The sequence below is a fragment of the Zerene cesonia genome, chromosome 8, assembly GCF_012273895.1.
Source record: "Zerene cesonia ecotype Mississippi chromosome 8, Zerene_cesonia_1.1, whole genome shotgun sequence".
In the NCBI taxonomy this organism is placed as follows: domain Eukaryota; kingdom Metazoa; phylum Arthropoda; class Insecta; order Lepidoptera; family Pieridae; genus Zerene; species Zerene cesonia.
In genome coordinates, this window is record NC_052109.1 from 4,588,874 (window position 1) to 4,610,662 (window position 21,789).

Genomic DNA, 21,789 nt, shown 5'->3' on the forward strand with positions numbered 1-21,789 from the left:
TATTACTACATTTACACTGGCACTTTTTCCTAATACACATTTTTATCAATAAATAATTAATAAGAAGATATATAAATAGCAACACTCATTTTAAATCACATTTTCGCCTCCACCTCTGGTTGGATGCCGTGTAGAGTCCGCTTGTGTTTCCACATGTCTCCAGAACGCCTAATCAGAGAAACAATAAACCAATTTTTTACCAATATGAAAAAGGATTTTTGAAAGAAACAATTTAATATACCGACGGAAGATAAGATCATCTTTTACTCTGAGTCAGATATTCATTCAAAAAATCTTCCCTTTTTTATGTAGAGAGACATTCATTTTCTTATTTATTTGAACAGATATTATTTTACTTATCTATCGGCAGTCTAAGTCCTTTCAAATACGGTTCATCAGTTTGCCGGAGCAAACAGACAGGTAAAAATTGTAAAAAAAATATATTTTGGTATATGTACCACGTATACAACCATAATGTGCATTAAATATAAAGCTATGTGTAAGCTGTGGTAAAGCTAGGTTATACTATTTTTCATCCCGGACCAAAGCTGTGCGAATTATGCTGATCATAATTTTAGTATAAAGATAGCTAGAATAGAAAATAAAATATTGGCTTATCTGTAGGAAATTTGGTCCACATACATTTATGATTCAACCTATTGGCTATATCGCGTGATTCCGCGGGATCATTTATAGCCCCAACAGTTACTAGGGTACCTAAAAGCCGTGCCGCAGACGTTGCATTCGTGTGGCTTCTGCCCCGTGTGGATCAGCGTGTGCACGGTGCGCGCGTACGGCCTCCGGAACGCCGCGCCGCAAATATCGCAACGGTAGGGCCTATATAGGTGATAGATTAAATGAACTGCCCAGAAACAATGGAAGTTCTTTATTTAAAACTTTTTTTTTTCTGTAACGATAAAGCCCGCCATCAAATGTAAGTTATAGTTTTTCAAATACAGTGGCGACTCTTTGGTAAAACTGTTAAGCCAAAATACATCAAAACTATAAGGCTTTATGAATCGTTGTGTGAAATCATTCAATCAAAAACAAATAAATATTTTTTTCCTATTCACACCTAATTACCTATTAAAATGTTATTTGCTAACGCCATAACACATAGGCCCATAATACTGTTTAACTAGACTCAAGCTAGTCGAGCGTTAAACTTGACCTAGGGGTCGGGGCTTCAATCCGTGATAGAATAAAAAAACACCGTCTTAAATATCATAAGGCGAAACATAAGGATAGGCATAATTTGTAAGCAAAATCTATAAGCTTATGAAAACATTTCAAAATATCATGTTTATAATATAGATACAATATGCATTAATTAATCTATTTGATTTTGACCCAATAAAATAATTTACTGTTAAGCGATTAAAATTTATTTCATAAATAATTATTAATGATGTACTGTAATATGATAATAACTAATGCCACATTTTCATACGAACAGTGCGTTTTTAAAGGACGATCGACTTGATATTCAATTAATCGGAAAGAAGTAGAAAATAGTAAAATAAAATAAAGAAATCACATTTCAGACTGATGATTATTCTCATTAGTACCATTTATATTAATTGAGAGTGTCAATGATGCCCCTAAATGATTTTTATTTTATTGTCATTAGTATAGTGTTTTAAATAATAGATGATCAAGAAAAATTTTAAGTGGAAGTGAAATAGGAAATGTACTAAGCGCTAAATGTACAAATAATTTGGTTAATAAGGGAATTATATAAAGAGATAATAGCTGTATATTATTATTGTTTCATACCTAACTATATTTCCTCGGAACAATTTCAATTAGTTCTTCATACATGACTTACTATATCTGATTTGCCGCGCTTTCGGCAATTGAAATAGCTTACAATCGAAACAACTAGCGCCATCTTTCGTTTGTTGCTCAATATATTTTTAGACTGAAGTTTATATCGAGAACTTCGTCCTCGGCTCGTCTGATCGACCCACGGATAGATAGCAGAATTTATTATTTTTGAAGAAAATCGTTGAATTTATTATTCTAATTTGGCCACTTTAAATAATAACATGTTATTGAGTTAATTTAGGTAGCATGTACTCAAATATTATCAACATATTCATATGCCTATGTACAATGAATATAATTAAATATATAATTTAAATTAAATTCTCGTAATAAACAAAACGATACGCATATCGTTTTTATGATGTGGGTATGTAATCACAATATGAGAAGTTTTTAACGCTACATTAAATAGGAATTCGGAACAGTATACTATAAGTATCTACCTCCAAAGAAACACTTAACAACGAATACGCCAGCTTCTTGTTTATATTTATATATATAACCAAAGCACTTACATTATAGCATATACTATATACCAACTGTACAAATATATATAGTACGAGAACAAGGAAAGAAAAAATAAACTACGGGAAATAAATGTAATACATATATTTATTTCTCCAATAAATTATGGTAAAATAAAGTTTGCTGTTAAAGGACTAACCGAAAATTATTTGTGTCTTATAGGATTATTGTTTATTATTCGCTATTATTTTGATTACTAATAATTAAATGATTGGGTTTTGATTAAATTATATATCCATACATTATTTATTATTTTGTTAATCTTGTACAATTTAACGACATTTTGTTTTGCGGTGAAAATTACTCCAAGACTTTTTATTTCGACTTTACATTCTTAGAAAATTTAACTTGTAATATCCTCATATAATCATTTTGAGGAAGGCAAACGAGCAGACATTGTTGCCTGGTTGTAAGCAGCAAACAACAGCATACATCCGTAGAGCTAATTGCGGATAATTTTTTTAGACTTTGTAACACGTTTGATTAGGGTACTCGCTAATAATAAGTTACTAACGTACATTCGTTCCCCATTTCGATTGCGTTAAAATTCCCACCCGTCAGTCACTCAAGTGATTAAGTCACATGAGTCAAATGCGTCTCGATCAAGCGGTTCAGACAATCCGTACCTGTATAAGATTGTTAAATTAATTGTAAATACTTGTACAGTTTACATTAACCTTTGGTCGGTGTGTATGCGCGCATGCTCACGCAAGCGTGCGGCAGCGGTGAACGTCTTGGGGCAGGCTGTGCACGCGAAGGGCCGTTCGCCCGTATGCGTCCGCCGGTGGTCGTCTCGCTCCACCTGCCACGGGAAAAACTACTGGGAACTGCTTATTGATGGCCAACGCCTAGCAAGGGGATGTGCTCGCTTTTTATTAGAGGGGTTATTATAGGTACAGAAAAAGAAGTAGCTGATTGTAAACAATTAAATCATAGCAATCATTCAGTTGGAGTATGTTATTATGGGAAGCAACTGCTACAATTATCTCTATGTCAAACGCACATGCGAAATTACAAAGGGTAATTTAGTTAGCCAAAAGGTACCGTCGCTTATATATCTTGGCAATATTTTTTAAATTAATAACCATTGGTATGATACCAAAGTTATACGTATGATAAGTATGACACTTTTTGTGCACTGTAATATAAGCTCTTATACACTATCGAAAATGTAAGCACTATTAAAATGTCGGAAAAAAGAAATTCCAGTTTAAAAGTGCAATCATAGTGACCTATATATACTACTGTATATCAATGTTAATTCCGAAGTATCCAAACTTCGAAATTCATATCACTCATCCAAAAGTAACTATCACTTCCTATTTTTTAACAATTTCACGCGTGGAGCACTGTACAGAATTGTGCGAATTTTAATATATAGGTAGGTAAGTGCAGCATTGGAGAAAGATATGTGCAAAAAATCTCTTAAAAAAAAATACTTGATGAGGATGCTATAGAGGTAGAAATTTTATACAGGAATGGTGGATTCACAATAACGTGAGTCATAACTACCCGATTGGAACTTTAATTTCAAAATGCTTTAAAATAATATTTACTGACACCTGACAATTTATGTTGAACAATGTTACACAAGCCAGTCTTGGTGAGAAACCGTAGGCGCTAGTAATTTTCGGATGATTTGCAAAAATAATATGAATAATTACAACAATATTTAACTCTTTTATATCCTATCCTGCTATATTTTACAAGTTGTCTTTAAATAAATATATATATTTTTTTATAAATGCAATATATTATGTTCCTTTGAAACTTAGTAATGCCATTTATAAGATTAATGCCTAATTTTCCTCATACTTCGTATTACTCAATACCTCTAATGTCGTTGTCCTCTACACGTGCCTATTTAATTTCCACACTCGAAGATATGGATATGGCGGATATGACTTTGCAAAAAATTAGGCCATTTAATAAATAAATATTCATTGAAATCATTAAGCGAACTATAATCCGTTAATACTAACCTTGACTTTAAATGCTTTGGAGCAAAGATCACATGGATATGGTCGTTCTCCAGTATGCATCCTCATGTGGATGGCCAAGTGTCCTGATTGGTTGAAACGGCGACCGCACACTCGACACGGGTAGCCCTATAACGGACCGTGTATTGGGAAAAAAAAAATGCTTCGTAAGATCTCTCATTTAAAAATCTATACTGATGTTATAGAAGCTAGAGGCTAAGGTGTGAGGACGACGAAGACGGAATAAAGTTACATTTTCTGGACAAAGCTTGCAGTACTCGTTTGCGTCAAAATTTATTCATGCATTTAAACATGGATAGCTATTTGGAACTGATTTACGAAAAACATGGATTTGTATGAAACTAACTATGACTATGACTATGTTCTAAATCCTTATCAAAATACTCAATACTCAGACCATAAAAACCATACTCTACATACAAAGGCCATACGATATAGGCTACTCTTTATTCAGGTACCACGGGAGTTGAGTCTCGAGTTCAAAATGGTTAGACACGTATTTGAGAATATAGTATCCTTACTGGTTTTGATACTTTGTGCATCTTTTTGTGTGTGTGCAACGCGCACATGCTGCCCAATTCTTTATTACACTCTTCGCAGACATACGCCATCACAGGTGAGCCGGGCGGGCGGTCTTCGCCTCGTTTGTGACGATATAGCTCTCTAATAAATAATAAATTTAATATGATTTGTGAGACATTTTAAGAGAGCTTCCATTTAAATACGTTCATGATATAATATAGTAGACAAAACAGGAATAGTAAGTAAAAAAAAGTGGTGATCAGTTTAGTATAGTAGCTACGAACGTACCTGTAGGTATGGAGGGGAATGCAGTGTATAAGTTAGAGCAAGAAATTGGAATACATAGGAAAGTATATCAACTTAAAATATTGATATTATGATATTGTAGTAAAAATAGTAGATCGATTTACCGCGCAGTAGCAAAGAGTTGGTTACAAGATCCACAATTCCACATTTTGGAACTGTTACTGGGCGTGTACGCTCGTCGACCGCGGCTGGTCCGGTGACTCTCGGCATGAGCTCGTAATTCCTCATCTGTTAAACATTGCTTCCCGCATATCGTACATGGTACAACATTTATATGCTGTGGTAGTGGCCTTTCTAAAATAGATTCTTCCTGTGTATGAAACAGAATAAAAAGATAATGGTATAAACATGGACACTTTTTTACGAGTATTATTGTTATTTTTCTTATTGAACGTTTGAAAAATCTGTCCATCTAAAATAAATACCTTACAAAATTAACTAGAAAAAGTTAATGTATGAAGATAATATACATAACGTAATGTAATTTAAATTTATAGAATTAAATCTCACAAGATTTCCGGGAAGTTGGTCGTTTTGCGAATAGCAACTAAGCTTATGGCAATCGAGTGCCTCTCCGTCAGCAAATAAATAGTTACAAATATCACAGACAAACATTGTACTAAGCTTTCGTGGTGCAATACTGCTTTTGCCATTCATGTCAATACAGCATAATTGCTCTGTAAATAAAGTAAAAATAAATTGCATATTTCCTTAAAGTTATTATACTTGTTCGTAGTGGGATTCTAAACTACGATTCCAGATACAATTTTCTATATATTTTTATTTTCATAGAAATAAGTTATAGTCCTCTTTTAACCTGAAAGCTCTAGGCCATCTATATCTCCATCTAAATAGCTTCAGCGAGTTTAACGTAAAATGGAACATGCATGCAAACAATTTTTTATTCATTATATTAAATCCCTACTTTATAATAAAAATGCGGAAGTAACTTTATCTACATCATCGTCACACTTAAACCTTTGAGCAAAATTGGATGAAATTTAATAAAAAAATAGTTAAGGACAAGAGAAACGGGGACTAATAGGGTTAAACCCCAGGAATGTATATACTTTCCCCTGACGGCGCGGGCGCTTTGTGGGCGGAAAACTAGTAATAAATAAAGATGGCGGAAAAATAAGCTCACCAGTAGGTTCGTTTTCTAAAGCAGTTGAAAGAACTCTTTCACACAGACAACACACAAGCCATTCGGCATCAAAGTTTGTACTGCCAGTTGATAATTCTAAGTAAGAATCAGAAATGTTTAGAACATAATGATATACAATTATTAGGGATAATAATTACTAATGTATTAAAAATCTACCATCGATAACACTTGTTACTGTGATAGATTAAAGAAGTGAAAGTGTAATAATATTATAAACTTAGGACATTGCTTTATACTGTTCAATCCACAAAAATTCACAATGATAATAAAGGTGCTTAAAAGAATCTATACCTTTCCCACTATAAGGAGATTGAGGAGCCATTTTAGTATTTTTAGAATTTACAGAATTATCGCTAGCATGCATTAAAATAGTATGATCCAGTAAATCAGCATCATTTGTAAATATGTCATGACAAATTGCGCACGAGTATAAAGCTAAAAGATCGGGTCCAGTATTCATACTCTCCTGAAAATATTGTTGTTTGAATAACAAAAACTAATTTTCTTAATTATAAACAGTGATTAAAATTAAAAAAATGTTTAAACCTCATTTGCATTTGAAGAAGCTGGTAATGGTAACAAAAATTGGTTAACCGTATTTTCATCTAATAAAGTTGGTTCGTCATTTAATAAGTGTTCTGCCTGAATTAACTGTATTGCTGAGTTTTCATCATGAGTAATAATTGTACTCATATCAATAAATGATTCGTTCTCCATTGTAAAGTAATGGCTAGCATGTTCAGGAATAAAGTTATTTTCTACAGTAGTTATTATTTCTTCTGTAATGGTTATGAGATCTTTTTCTGCATTTACGATCGAAGTCGTAGTTGCATCATGGCTAAATAGAAGATCATCTGCATCAAAACGATCATGCATATCTAAAGTTTCATTGAATTCAGATGTAAATATCATATTTATTTTATCTGAAAAAGATAATAGCAGTTAAGAGACAATGCTTTTCTAAAACGTAATTTGTTTCTAAACAATTTGATATACGTCACTGTCATGAAAATTTTGACAGTGATAGTGACACAACTTTATTAGTAAATTGTGTTTGATTCATAATTCGTTGGATGTTGAATGTTGATATCTGATGGTAGTTTAGGTATATTTGGTGTGTTTATTGAATAGAAAGTTTAATTACATATTTTTAAAATGAAGGTCGACGTTGCTGCACCTTCTGATAAAGCAAAAATACCATTACCGACACTTTCTCAGATAAATGCTGATAGAATAACACTCGTAAGTAACAAAAAGTTAGGTTATTTAGCGATTCGGTGTTTTTTTATCTTATATTTTTAATGCTTCGGTATCCGTTCAGTAAAATATCAAATGAATGCAAAAAATGCATTTTATCGAATTTCATACTTTATATTGTTGTAAAGTCATATAAAATAAATCATTTCTTGTAAATGTATGTTATAGTTCTAATCCTTTGTAATATATTGTATTTATATGTACGCATTGTATGATAAACAAATTTTAATATTATATTTCATTAACAATTCATTGACCGGGGACTAATTTTGGAGAGCTGTTATTATTGCACAATTGTGGAAGTTATAAAATGTTTGCTACAAGATCTTGGATTGTAACTCTCTCTCAGTTCGCCACTTTCAAGTTACACTAAACTCAAAGTTTATAAAAATATCATGGATAAAGAACAAAGGAAAAATATCAGTCATATAAAGCAAATTGTGTATAGCACATGACTCTACACATGCATTCTGGCACTTTGTATTCATAATAACTATGATATTATCAGAATGAGGTAAAACAATACACGTGACTAAATTCTGGAATATAAATACAATTTCTTAAATACTTTATAAATAGTGAGAAAGCCAACTGGTATTATAACACATCATCCACATAAATCTATGCAACTAACCTCATTGAATTCAAAATCAATATGGTTGAATATTATTTCAGCTCGCAAACCAGTACTGGGCACCACAAACAAAGGAAAACCACTTGCCTTATGATGCTGCTATCGTGGAATCAATATACCAAGCAGAAATCCTTGGATCTAAGTAAGATTGAATTTTTCCCTTAAAAAAATATAAGGATTTGAATATTTAATATTCAGTCTTAGCCCTACTGAAGTAGACAAATGAATGTTTTAGGGTCATTGGCCTAGTGGATTAAGTTCAATGACCTTTTTATTTTTAAAATTACTGGTTTCATGCCAATTTGAATGTAGAAATCAAAACAGTGCTTAATATTTTTAAACTAAGGTTTTAATCAACCAAATTATTATGTATTTATGAATTTAATTTAATATTAAGAAAAGTCTTTATTTGTTAAAATCTATTTAAAGGACTTTTGTATTTGTTTAAGGGTAAAGGTAAATTAGATTCATAAAATGTTAGATTCATCTCGTGTTCTTGCTACTATTTAATAAATAAAAAGAGAAAGAGAGAACAAAAATATATTGTTCAAATATCAATTTAGATTTGACACTGCTATAATTTCTTAGCCTCCATACTATTAATCAGTACTCAGAAATATATTGTCTATTATTATTTATTTCAGTTTCTCAGTCCGGCGTATCATGATGCTTGAGTTTTCACAGTACCTGGAGAACTATTTGTGGCCACACTATGAAACTGGCCAGGCCTCACATTCTCATATGATGTCCATCATCGTAATGATTAATGAGAAGTTTCGAGAAAGAGTACCGGCTTGGCAGGTGTGTTTGCACTTTGTTGTTAAAATTTTTATTGATAGAGAAGATTGCTTGTGAGTAGTGGTGATGGTTTGGATAAATTTAATTTTCAGGTATTTCAACATTTTGTTAATTGTAGTTATATTAAAAGCAAACTTGATAAAACATATAAAAGTTCTTTAAATTACATTGCTTTACTACTGACTATTCAATCTCAGTAATCCTGAATACAATTTTTTCTAAGCATTAAGTTTGGTTATGTCCATGTTTCGTTTTTTAATCTACAAATAAAATGTTATTTTCAATATAATATATTTATATTATAAAAATACATAATAAATTACAGGCTCTACTCAAGAAACCAGACCACTTTCCTGGTTTCTTTGAACAGGTGCTCCAAGCCAGTGTTGCAGAGGACCACACCAGCAACAACATGAAGGAGCAGACCTCATTGCTGTTGTTTCTCAATCATTGCTTTGGGAGTATGGAGGTGCAGCTGTGCCGAGATCAAGTTAAGAGACTGGTGTCACTCAGTATGTGGATTAGTTTACAAGAAGGTAATATTTGGCTGTTGCCAAATAATTAATAAATTTAATTTAAGTTAATTCTGACACTTAAAGAAAATCAATAGGTTTTTGAGAAGGTCCTGCCTCGTGATCGAATTTTTTCTATTCTTTCAAAATTTCTCATTTATAAAGCATTTCAATGCTATAAAACTAAAAATTAAATCAATAGGTTTTTGTTTAGATCACAATGTTTCGATTGTGTTGTTTTTCATAATTTTTCATTCAGTTCAAAATTAAATAGCAAAATTATTTTATACAATTTAATCTAAAATTAAACATTATATTACCAATTATGTTTATATTGAATATCTAAAGAAACGTACAAATTGCCCTTACAATATTTTTGAGATTTATAAATCAATAATTGCAACAAAAGATAAAAAAATCATGAAAAACTTTATATTGGAAAATATATCAATAGATGTGTTAAATATTAACATGTATATGTGGTTATTTGTTGAAGATCTAATATTAAATATACATTAATTAGGCACAGATATGATATAACTTTTTCTTATTGAAGTTGTTATGAATCTGATAATTAAAAAAGAATCTAAATTAATTTTTAGGTCGGAGAAACCAAGAATTCAAAGCCGTACCAAAATGGCGCAAGTATTGGCGCGCAATACAAAAGAAAGATAAGCCTGACTTGATAGACAAGCTGAACTGGGAACGGAGATATTTGCAGCGGTTGATGATCAAGTTCATGCGGATACTAGAGAGCATTCCAGAGACTGGTGATATAAGTGACGATAAAGTTAGGTTGGTTGGTTTCCTTATTTCCTTGTTCTAAGAAATAATTTATTTAAAGCTAGGCCCCCGGCTTCACCAGTGGTACATATATAGCCTATGTCAATCAGGGAAGCTGCAGCATTCCAATGGTGAAATAATTTTTGAAATTCATCTGGTGGTCTTTGTGTGAAAACATTACAGACGTACAAAACATTTTTCTCTTTAATATAAGTGTAGACTAGTACTTTACCCTAAGTACACAAATCCATGAAACTAAAAATCTGTTCAGCCCTCAAGTAACAAACACAACTCCCTTTGTACATGTATTTGGTACAAAGGCAATATTTATGGGATTTTTTTATTCTATTTCTACAACTACAATCTAAATACATATACTAATAATATACCATATTTATACCAGATACTGTGAGCGGTTCCTCGAGTTGATGATTGACCTAGAAGCACTTTTGCCGACAAGGCGTTTCTTCAACACCGTGATGGATGACTGTCATCTCGTGGTACGCAGTCAGCTAGCTGCTCTTACTAGAAGGCCGGAGGGACAACTGTTTTCGCAAGTAAGTCTAGTCCTTACTCCTTGATATTATAAATGCTATAGTGTGTTTGTTTGTCTTCATTTCACGTCTCAACAGAGTGATTATTGTATGAATTATGCATCTAGAGATAGGTTAGGTTAGGAAGTTTTGAAAGAAGGCTGGTTTTAAATGCGGTAATACTGTTTATACCCGCGGGATTGTCCTTTGTCCATGCAGACAAAGCTGCGGGCGAAATGCTTGTTTAATACAATTATGTGTATAAACACAGTGGCTTTTGGGGACATTGACATTGACCCTTAAGCACCATAAACCGAAATAGTTGAACAAATTGTATTACTGAGGCAGGATCACGGGTGGCCGAGAGGCTAGGCGTTGCTACGGTTTGCCAAAAAGAAGTGAGTTGAATTCCGCCTTGATCGAATTGTTTGTATTCTTCGAAACAAAAATTCACATTGACTTTTGTCTGGTTTTATGGACACAGGATTTTAGTCTTTCAAAACGATTGAGTAATTTTTAATTGTGGGCATGTGGTCCAAAAATTGGTTGAGACTAAGGTTTTCAGTTGAATGAAGTTAGATACATGATATTAAATTAGGCGAATATCACTTTTGGTATAAATGGAACTATTGCCCATTTTCTTTTTCGGGAATTTAAAAATCGTTATATATAAAAAATGTATAAAATTAATGTCAATTGAATTCTATAAAATATATGTTTGTTTACCATTAACAAAATCTAAAAAAAAAGTTGTTCTTAGAAACTTGGATATTGTAGAATAAAAGAAATAGTAAAATCTTATAAATTTATTGGATTATACACACATTGTGTAATTTACACGAGCTTCATACTAAAAATGTGACAATATCTTTTGTTACATGCTAAGTTAGTTTCATAGTGCTTACTATTTAACATAAAATCTAACAGTGTATGGTTAAAACCTACTCTATTTTTCAAGTGCATTTTCATAATATATACGTCACCAATAATTGGTGACCAATATGATAGGCTCAGTACAAAACTCGTGTAAATTGAATAAGTAAATACAATTATTATAATCAAAAAGTCAAACCGTTAATAAAAAAAGAAAAATCATTATCGCTTCACTCAGTTTTAAAGTTCTGACAAAACAAAGCCAAAAGTATATTATGTGTACAGAATACATAATTGAGTGATTTATTAGTACACATTCATTAGCAATAGAGAGCAATATAAAAATAGAAAGTATAATTAATAAAAAAATATTGAGGACGGATTTTGACGTAAAGAGTCGAAAAATTGTAAAAATGTCACAACACAAAAAAAATATACTAAGATAATTCAGTCATAAGGGAAAAGAGTGTATATTACAATCAATCAATAAAAAAATGCATAGCATAAGGTATATATAGGCCTTGACTATGTAATTTTTTTCAATCATATTTGATAATTACAGTAATGTCTTAATTTTTTCAAATTGTTAGTATTTTCATGATGTTAGTAATAGAAAATAATTGATAGGTCGAATAAAATTAAATTTAAGTATCTCCAATGAGCACTACGTTAAATTATCACAATTTCATTTGTACATAAATGCAATGTATGAATTTTATCTTGAATGAATAATATTTAAATCGATTCAAAAACTTATTTTAAGGCCATACACATTTCCTATCCACAGTATAGGTGTTTCAATCAAAAATAAATCGATATAAAATCTATAATAAAAAATATCTACTGCATAGTCATTATCTTAAAACTAAAGAGCTACCTCTGCTAAGTGATAAATTGAAAGGTATTGCTTCATAGAATACTATTCACGATATAAGGCACAAATTTCGATTAAAGTTTGTTCAAAAGCACATGAAATCACGAGAAATCCCACTTCTACTTATACGTAAATTCTTTGTGTGCAAATATAATATTGCTCTATCCTACGAGTGTAATCATCATATGTATATGTATAAATTCTAACAATTAATTATATTGTCGGTATGTTGTTGTTAGTAATTCCCACCGTTCATATGCGTCATTTCATCACCCCACTCTCCGGTGGGCACAGGCTGCGCATAGCAACAGCTTTTTCTTAATAAAAATGTGACGTGGTTCTGCCTTACAACACACACATAAAATATTAATATCGCCTGCAATAAATTCACCACTATGTACGCGTATAGCAATCCGTCAAAGTTCAGCCAAGACAGCATCAGGAATAGCCATGACATAGTCATTATGAGAAATAGCTGGAGGAATAAGTCGAAACTGAAAAGGAAATCATTTTTCTTTAAGCACCTGTTTAAAATTTGGGTATTAGTTAAGAAAAAATATTGATGACTCACCATCCCTTTAATTTATAATGGATGCGTCCATAGATATTTATTCTTTTTATTACTTTTAACGTTGTTATATAGAAGAACAGATTAAAAATAATAGTGAATGCAACTGGTGTGAAAAATATTGCAATTCCGAGCCAGCCTGAAAATAGAAAACACGAAAGTACGAAATGATTATTTCCTCACGAAAGTATATGACATCTTTCATAACTAAAATTGGAGTATATAGAAAAGTAACATACCGATAGTCTCTTGTTCAACATCATCAACAAGAATGGACGATGAAAATTGTGTTCTCATTTTTCTGTATGGATTTGTACCAGTGTCTAATAAAAAATGAGCACATATAGCCATAGCCGCCATTAAAGTTACACTCGACCAGACCACACTCGAGTAATAGCAGTATTTGCGAACATCTGTCACTCGTAAAAATACATTTCTTGATCTGTAATTAATAAATTATTTATATGGTGGTTTGTTCAGGTTGATTAATTTGGTTGCAGTATGATGTTATATAGCCTATACCTTTCTAGATAAATAAATAATCTAACACAAATATTTTTCAATTTGAATCAGGAGTTATTGAGTTGATGTCATCAGCCCATATATGTTCCCACAGCTGGGACCCAGGCCTCCTATGAGGGTTATTGAGTTAAGCACATTCAAATAAATAAAAAAAAAAGATTTTTTTATTCTTCACAATATCAGTATAGTATACTCACTTGAATGTTTTCCATATGTAGAATCCGAAACTGTTCAACCAGAAAAAGGCACCAAGTAAACTGACATACAAAATGATATCTAAAATCAAGAGTAATCTGATATCAAGAGTAAGATCTTAAAAGAAGCAATTAAGATTGAATAATATGTATATGAGATACCCAAATTTAAATAAACATTACATAGGCTGAGTCAATTTTATGACGTAAAGTTTACTTTTGATATAGTTTTGCAACACCTTCTGTGTTACAGTGATTAAATTAATATTTAAACCTAAGCTGGTACATAAAATAAACAAAGTTTACTAACCAGTTATCATAAAGCTGACATGATTGCTTAGCTCTGTAAATATCCTTACTAAATCTGCAGCTTGACTCACGATCAAACATACATTTATCGTCGTAATGATGTTCCCAGCGAGATCTCTCAGGGTTGGCAACACAAAGTAAATAATAGCAACGGTTAAAAATAATATCATTGCAATTGCATGAAATATGGGATTTAATATTTTTTTCATTAAAAACCCTGTGTCCTTCCAATTGATTATCACTTCTGGTACACAAACTAGCGCATACTGGCCGGTGGAGTTAGTGCTTGTTATTATGATCTAAAAAAAAAAAAATAATAACTTTTTTTAATATGCCTACCTTAATATTCTTGTTATTATTATTGTTAGGAAAATTTGGCCAAACTGAGCTATTATATTATGAAGAGTATTTTAAATTGGTATTGTTGATGAAGCTTAAATGCAATTTTCTGTTTTACAAATCAAAAACAATATTTGGAACCCGTTTGTTCCCCAGTTTTCCTAGTCAAATATTACACAGATACACATACAAATCAATAGGTAAAAACTTTCTGAAGTCGCTCAAAAACCATACCTACGAACTCTTTTTGAAGTTAAGTTTGATGTTAGCAGAGACAAAGGTGTTGTCAATGTTTTTAAAAATAAAAATCATCTCAATTGAAATGAAAGTACTTCAGCTGAGGGTCTGCTTACCTTATCCATGCAATATTTATTCTGAACATGAATATATGAAGATGGCTCTTTAACTTCAGATATTGAAATTATATCATGATAGTTTAACGAATTTGCGAGGAGCGGATCATCTCTTATTGTTTGAACATTTGTTTGGTGATGTATCAAATGCATTAAACGACCATCAGATAAAAGGTTTAACCTGAAAAGAATTCTTTATTTGTTATATATTTTATTTATTCCTACTTTATTGCTCTAATTTTACAAAGAAATAATATAATTGTTAATTTAAACAATTGGAGGTCTTATGTACTGATACCAGACAATTAGATGTTCAAAGAGAAATCAGTATGCATAATGTGAAGATATCAAGTACAAATAATATTATGAGAAATAATAAAGCATATTAGTGGATAAATATCTAATAATATGACTGTATCAATTCAAAATGTTAAGTTTTCTTCCACAATCATTTTCGTATACTAGTGTTAATTTTTTTGTACAAATTTATATTATTTACCATATAGTTTTTTTTCTTCTGTTTGTTATCACAATTAAATAAGTTAATAAAATTGGTAAGGATACTAAAAACTGATTTGACACAATTTAAAACATTCACTCTTACACATAGCTGACTCATAATAAAATGAGTCACTTGAAACTCCACACAGGTATTAAATTTTCAGTTATTTAAGCCTTATTTTATATTTTTGAGATAGCAGTGTGCTATAATAAAATGTATAATATTTTAATAGTTAATTATGAACTTACTTATCCTCAGACTTCCCCAGATCAAATATAGGCCTTTGTTGGGTTGTTGCACAGTTTGGTACTCCATTTATAAATCTAAAATACTTGAGTTTTACATCTTTGCCATCCTCAGTCTTAAATAATGGTTGCCAAAGACCTGAAATTGACACTCCTATGTTTTAGATACATGTTTAAACATATACATATACATATACATATCATATTTAAACAATTATTTAACCAAATAATATATGTTAGATTAGTTATGAGAATCACATTTTTCATTTGGTTTTTGAAATTAATTTATTGAAGTGAAACTTCTTTAGAATCGTTGTGATTTCAAACCTGATGCAACGGAAAATAACGACAGGTAAGACACAAATACAAAAATGTGTAAAATGAAGCCGGCAAAGAATGAGACAGAAATATACATACTATTTTATATATATTCATCTCATTCTTTTGTCAATTTACTGAAGTTTCACTTTTATCGTGTGTGAATTGCACACACACCTTGTTTTTAGTTTAGTTTTATAATTAAATTTATTTTTGAAACCAAATATATAAAATATATAATATATAAAATATATTTGGTTGTGTGCTAAACAGAATTAGTGAAAATAATGAAGCACTTTTATCTCCAGACCTTTTTTTTTATATTTTCAAAGCAAAATACATTTACTGCACTGAAATTTATTAGAATAAATAAAAATTTTATTTCTTAAAGACTAAAAATCTTAGATGCTGTTTTTTTCGAAACAAAATAACATGAAGTATATTGAATATGCTTAATCAAAGCACCCTTTATTTTTATTTAATTTTATAAAAATCTAAAATAAAAAGCTTTCATATCTTACTTTCATTATATAGTTCAGCCAATCGACATACAGAATCAATCATTATTTCATTATCTTCGCAACATTTGTTTATTTGTACGGAGTTTTGTTGCTCTGATAAATCATTCAGATCGGTGTCACCAACTTCAGCTTGAGCAGGTCGTAATAGCAACGTACTTATTAAAAATATAAAATGCAAAGAATACATGTTTGAGTGTTTATAATATATTTATCCCACATAAGTATTGTTGTGGTTTACGTTTTGAAATAAAATTCAAGGCACTTTATTTTCGAATATGATAAATAGCTTTGGTACGAGATCTTTTCATTATATTACATTTATATTTAAAGTTTCATCACTTATTTAATAGAATTCAGAGCTCAGATTAATTTAAATACGACTTCCTGTAGCGTGATGCTTGAATCTTTTGTAACTGACAGAAATGACAATTGACGGTTGACACTTATAATTTGGCATGTGACAATAACAACTTTGACAAACTTCTTTTCTCATTGCCATAACAAAGAATAAAAATCATTATTTTTGATTAAGTGACATATTTATCATTTAAAAAAATGTATTGCCTCCTCGGAATTTGTGTGTTGTTATAAATAGTGACGTCACTTTAAGAGCACCAAATCAGGTGGCTATTTTAAATCGTGAAAGCAATATCAATTATCCACTTTATAATTATAAATGCGAAAGTATTTTTGTCTGTCTATAACGCTTTCATGGCTATATTTTGAAATGATATTTGTCTAACTTAGGCTAACTAAGTCTACTATTTTTTGAGCACAGGCCGCAACTATTTAAAATAAAAGAAATACGTGCAAATTCTCTATTTTATCACGCTACTACTACTATATTTGCTTGTTTAGTCTAATAAGTACATTTTATTAAAAAAAAAAATGGAGTGGTAATGCATAAATGTAGCCGGAGGATAAAAATATAAATTCATGCATATTTACTTAAATGTAATCATTAAATGTTAATCATACGATACATCACAAAAGTTTTTGATTTTATAAAATGTACAGTTCACGAGATAAACGGATCTCATAACGTCAAAATTGACATACTGTCTTCTTCAGAAATCCACGAAATATAAAACTCTAAAGTCAACGGAAATCTAGTTTTTAATAACAATAATTATACTCAAAAACTTTGTATTTTTTTATTAATTTATTTGAATTTGTATTTATAAAATATACAAGATATTTAATTGGTAAAAATTTAGCTTTTTTGGAATGGTTAAATATTAGAATCAAATGTTAAATTAAACTCTATGGCAATTGATATTAACATTCTTTAATAATTCATGCATATAACATAATTATAGGAACCAATATTAGAATTAAACAATAACCTTAATAATAACTATTTTAGATTTTACACCTAAGTAAATTTTAATGTATAAGAATATATTAATTTATAATTATTATGGCACAAACAATTTGTCTTCACATAAAAATTGTTTTCTGTTCTCATAATTATTAAAAGTAGTAACAATAGAAACTAGCGGAAATACAACTTTCCTATAAGAAAAGTATCTGTATTTCTATGAATTTGTATATTGTATGAGATTCATAACTATAAGCTATAGTATATTTCATTGGAAAATTTTAAATGACATGCTTGTATTTCATAACCAATAATATTATGCATTTATTCTTCCATTGAATATCCGAGTATTGCTACGCTTATGTTTCATTGATCCATAAGCTATTTGGATTATATGTATACATTGGATTTAATAGTTTAAAATTGAATTTTTTTATTTACATTATATTTAATTAGAACTATTAAGACTCTGCAATTGTGAAAGTTTAAAAGGACTCAGTTCAGCCTCACTTCAACAGTGTCATCTAATATTTGCTGTTCGTCTGCATCGTCGTCTGGACTAAGTCTATTGGCTATAGGACGCGTGATGAATAAGCAGATGCGATCATCGGCCAAGCCTTTCATCGCGCGACGTCTGAATACAACGAGTATCAGAAATATTATGACTCCTTGTAGGCAGTTGAAGGTGTCCATTATTTTCCTGAAACATAATTGTTTTAAAGTTATACTACGTATATTTAGTACGACGGTATAATATACGATTAAAAGTGAAATTATTCTAAGACATAACTTTATACTGAGAAAAGAACATAAACCAATTTTTTTTTTTTTTTTATTCTTTAAATGAATATCTCACCAGAGGATATGTTTCTCTCCATGAGCGAAGCTGGCAATTTCGAAGATCCAAGAAATGCCCATGACCAGGAATAATTTCAGAGACACGAGAAATCTACAGATGAAATAAAATTGGTCAAGTTACTTTAGCTTTCTGAGATAACAAGTAGCTAGTAACATTAGTCATAAATACATACTTGCGTTTGAGATTATTTAGCTTGTTCACTTCGTATTTTTTGTTGTGCGTCCATAAACTGAATGAGGACATTACAAAAAGTATAATGTTCGCGGCGATGAGGACAGCAATGGGTCCATAGAAGTATATCCATGTTTGAGCGCGTCCTAAAATTACAGATAGACAATGATGAATTTATAGTTTCATTATAACTTTTATAAGCAAATTTTTGCATACTGTCTTTCACACTAGGATAATAAATCTGAGCTCAAAGATATGACTCACCACTGAACCAGCAGTTATTATCACCAATACCGGGTTTGTAGTGGTTTCCCTCGACGAAATTAGTTATAAGTGCTATAATAAGAAATATGCAAGAGCAACCCCACGCGTAACTATTGTACAAGAAATATTGCCGTCTCTCTGTCTTCTTCAGATAAGCGGCATCACTGAAAAATCACATATAACAAAAATATTACTATTTTTCTTCATAAGGCAAGAAGGTAAAAAAAGTCTAACTGATCTCTAGTTGGGCGTTAAGTAATGGATAATCTGTTGTTATGCGTATTTGGGATATAGTGCAAAAAAAAAAAATTATCTACATAGACTCAAATTAGAATGGGGGCGGCAAATGACTGGCTACGTGTCATATGACAATGAACGATTTGTGATTATAATAATATCATAAGCGTGCGCTATTAATTTACTTGGATGTCGATAATAACTATTTGGGTGTAGAAAAAAATCGCACTTCCTAGAACCTTTACTCACATCACGGTACGGTACATGTTGATGCTGATGACATTCATCCAAAAGAAGGTAGCCATCATCCAGAAATATATGAGGAAACCTGAAATATATATGCATTTTAAGCAATACTCGATAATTGTGTGAGAATGTTATTTTATTAAAATTTATCTCACCTGTGACAGTACATATCTGGCCTTGAAATCCTGGACTCAATTGGAGAATTCCAAGCGATAAGAATCCTAACGCCATACTTATGCACATGCAAATATAGCACATTCCTTGCAAGTCCCTACAATTTATAATAAGTTACATTAAGTTAATTTACTTTTATAATATGCTTGTAAAATAGTATTTGTATTTTTGAGGGAAATTTAAATGTAGTTACTGCTATTTACTTTCGTCCACCTTACAATGACAGTAATTATTATGAAGTTAAAAATAGTACTCAACAATTTATCCCATTAGCTTGACAGAATAATAAAACAGAATTAAAATAAAAATGCATTACGAATTGTGTGTCTGCATATAACTTTTTATAACTAACTATACTTTACTGAACTAAAAGAATTATGATTTTTTGTTTTTATAATGACTTAGATTTTTAGACGAGCCTTAATGTCAGATACATACCTCATTTGCGGTAAATACATGTAAATGCCAGCCGTGGCGAAAAGGAATAGAACTGAAACGAGGGCGAGGACCCCACCGGTCTCCACATCATTTGTGCTTTGATTCTTTTCATAACACACTACTGCGGCTTTCATAATACCCAATGAGGGCATGCTGCTGTTGCGATACATGTCTCCTAGACAGTAGCTGAAATATCATTTATCATTTATTTTCATCGACGATTAATAAACTGTTACAATTCGCTCAGTTTTTTAACTGGCAGGTTCAAATAAGATCTTCTATTCATGTACATAAGTATTTATGTAATGATAAGGCAGGAGGAGGAAAAGAAACATTAAAAATAACAAAAAATTGAACTGAAGTATCTGGTTAAAAGTCTAATAATCTGTTGAACAACCATAAAATCTGAATTGAATTGAACAGATGTTGACATCATTTTGTTGATTAAAAATAGTAAGTAATATGAGATGCTTTTGTTAAACAATACCAAGTAGAAATCTATGTCACCTAAAATCATAAATGAAATCAACTGACCTATCCGGATTGTCTGAAAACACGTATCCTGGGTAATCCATGGTGGAGATCTTATCGCCATCTACCACTACGTCCCTCAGCAACATGTGGCCTGAGGTGCAGTTCATAAATATTCTATATTTGAGCTCGTCGTCGCAATATCCTTTCGGTCTGATTAGCTGGTTGTTCGGACAGCATTGCTTTGCGGATAGGGATAGGCCACAGCTCAATAACAACAGGAATAGAGTCTTCTGAAAAAAAGAGGTTGAATGAGATCAACCGCGGTAAATAGTAGCTTATCACACTCCTTCTAACTATCTTCAGAGACAAGATCCACCATAAAAACGCTCCATTTCGACGTGAAAGAAGGGCAAACAAAAAAATAAAAACAAATTTGCGCTTATAAATGTAAGTAAGGAAAAATTTGTGTCCTGCGACGCTGTTGCAAAACGGCTAACATAAATGCAAGTAGTTTTTATCTCATAACTTTGTCGGTGGGTAAGTATAAGCCGAAAAGTATTAAAAAATATAGTGTTTTTTTACATTAAAAGTTATTTTCTTGACTAGTTGACTCCTCACTTGAGAGACTGTTTTCACAAAAAATAGCTATATTGAAAACAATTTAGAGTACAACTTGAACTCACGATATATATTTATATTAGCTGACCTGGCAAACGCTGTTCTGCCTTACTCTTATCATTTAGGGGTATGAAAATAAATAATAGTTAAAAAAAACTAAAAAACACGCTTTAACAAAAATCATATCTTGCAAATTGAAAAATGGAATAATTTTATCAAATTAGTGTATTGTCATCGGTCCTCAATAAATCTACAAAGTTTGAACGAAATCTGGCCGTTTAAAGTGGGTCAAAATCGCGCCTAAAGAAGTCGGTTACAAACAAACATACAAACATACAGGTGAACCTAATAAAAAGCGTGTAAATAGATGTTGCCCGATTCTCAGACATACCCAGTATGCACACAAAATTTCATAAGAATGTGACACGGGAATTTTATACCTAGTCTTGCCATAAATATTGTAATAAAGAAAAAAGAAAATTGTTAACTGCAAATAACATTTATTAC

General features: G+C 31.1%; 4 protein-coding genes across 5 annotated transcripts in view; 1 reads left to right on the forward strand and 3 right to left on the reverse strand.

Annotated features, from left to right (window-relative positions):
- Positions 1 to 74: 74 nt before the first annotated feature.
- LOC119828718 (zinc finger protein 836-like) lies at positions 75 to 7,062 on the reverse strand. The gene is made up of 10 exons (XM_038350960.1): positions 6,892 to 7,062; positions 6,646 to 6,808; positions 6,325 to 6,420; positions 5,691 to 5,857; positions 5,285 to 5,457; positions 4,874 to 5,015; positions 4,335 to 4,460; positions 3,030 to 3,154; positions 718 to 837; positions 75 to 168 (listed from the first exon to the last, which is right to left on the reverse strand). Exons 1-10 carry the CDS (start codon positions 7,060 to 7,062, stop codon positions 96 to 98), a joined length of 1,356 nt encoding a protein of 451 aa, XP_038206888.1. The 3' UTR covers positions 75 to 95.
- Positions 7,063 to 7,403: 341 nt separating this feature from the next.
- LOC119828403 (RNA helicase aquarius) overlaps positions 7,404 to 21,789 on the forward strand; it is a 40,451-nt gene continuing 26,065 nt past the window's right edge. Inside the window, exons 1-6 of the mRNA XM_038350539.1 lie at positions 7,404 to 7,587; positions 8,278 to 8,378; positions 8,881 to 9,037; positions 9,360 to 9,570; positions 10,149 to 10,341; positions 10,733 to 10,886. Of these exons, the coding sequence (XP_038206467.1) occupies positions 7,501 to 7,587; positions 8,278 to 8,378; positions 8,881 to 9,037; positions 9,360 to 9,570; positions 10,149 to 10,341; positions 10,733 to 10,886 (903 nt within the window). The 5' untranslated portion in view covers positions 7,404 to 7,500. The remainder of the gene's footprint in view (positions 7,588 to 8,277; positions 8,379 to 8,880; positions 9,038 to 9,359; positions 9,571 to 10,148; positions 10,342 to 10,732; positions 10,887 to 21,789) is intronic.
- LOC119828404 (probable G-protein coupled receptor Mth-like 5) lies at positions 11,654 to 16,890 on the reverse strand. Its single transcript, XM_038350540.1, has 8 exons — positions 16,481 to 16,890; positions 15,645 to 15,780; positions 14,895 to 15,075; positions 14,204 to 14,501; positions 13,897 to 13,975; positions 13,417 to 13,619; positions 13,181 to 13,316; positions 11,654 to 13,103 (listed from the first exon to the last, which is right to left on the reverse strand). The coding sequence occupies exons 1-8, from the start codon at positions 16,665 to 16,667 to the stop codon at positions 12,845 to 12,847; spliced, it is 1,479 nt and encodes a 492-aa protein (XP_038206468.1). The 5' UTR covers positions 16,668 to 16,890; the 3' UTR covers positions 11,654 to 12,844.
- LOC119828405 (probable G-protein coupled receptor Mth-like 3) overlaps positions 17,917 to 21,789 on the reverse strand; it is a 10,482-nt gene continuing 6,609 nt past the window's right edge. Inside the window, exons 2-9 of one of the 2 annotated variants that reach the window (XM_038350542.1) lie at positions 20,725 to 20,954; positions 20,191 to 20,376; positions 19,734 to 19,849; positions 19,582 to 19,660; positions 19,096 to 19,259; positions 18,833 to 18,977; positions 18,658 to 18,750; positions 17,917 to 18,501 (exon numbers count right to left, since the gene is read on the reverse strand). In XM_038350542.1, the coding sequence (XP_038206470.1) occupies positions 18,297 to 18,501; positions 18,658 to 18,750; positions 18,833 to 18,977; positions 19,096 to 19,259; positions 19,582 to 19,660; positions 19,734 to 19,849; positions 20,191 to 20,376; positions 20,725 to 20,954 (1,218 nt within the window). In that variant the 3' untranslated portion in view covers positions 17,917 to 18,296. The remainder of the gene's footprint in view (positions 18,502 to 18,657; positions 18,751 to 18,832; positions 18,978 to 19,095; positions 19,260 to 19,581; positions 19,661 to 19,733; positions 19,850 to 20,190; positions 20,377 to 20,724; positions 20,955 to 21,789) is intronic. The other variant, XM_038350543.1, reaches the window with a different exon arrangement.

Bases quoted from the DNA above. Each gene is read 5' to 3' on its own strand.
- LOC119828718 (XM_038350960.1), bottom strand. From the start codon at position 7,062: ATGGAGAACGAATCATTTATTGATATGAGTACAATTATTACTCATGAT. The intron at 5,858-6,324 runs GTGAGCTTATTT...CTTTATTTACAG, and splicing joins TTTAGAAAACGAACCTACTG to AGCAATTATGCTGTATTGAC. The intron at 5,458-5,690 runs GTGAGATTTAAT...CCACTACCACAG, and splicing joins ACCAACTTCCCGGAAATCTT to CATATAAATGTTGTACCATG.
- LOC119828404 (XM_038350540.1), bottom strand. From the start codon at position 16,667: ATGTATTCTTTGCATTTTATATTTTTAATAAGTACGTTGCTATTACGA. The intron at 15,076-15,644 runs GTAAGTTCATAA...AATTCTTTTCAG, and splicing joins CTGGGGAAGTCTGAGGATAA to GTTAAACCTTTTATCTGATG. The intron at 13,317-13,416 runs GTATGTTACTTT...TTCTATTTTCAG, and splicing joins TGTTGAACAAGAGACTATCG to GCTGGCTCGGAATTGCAATA.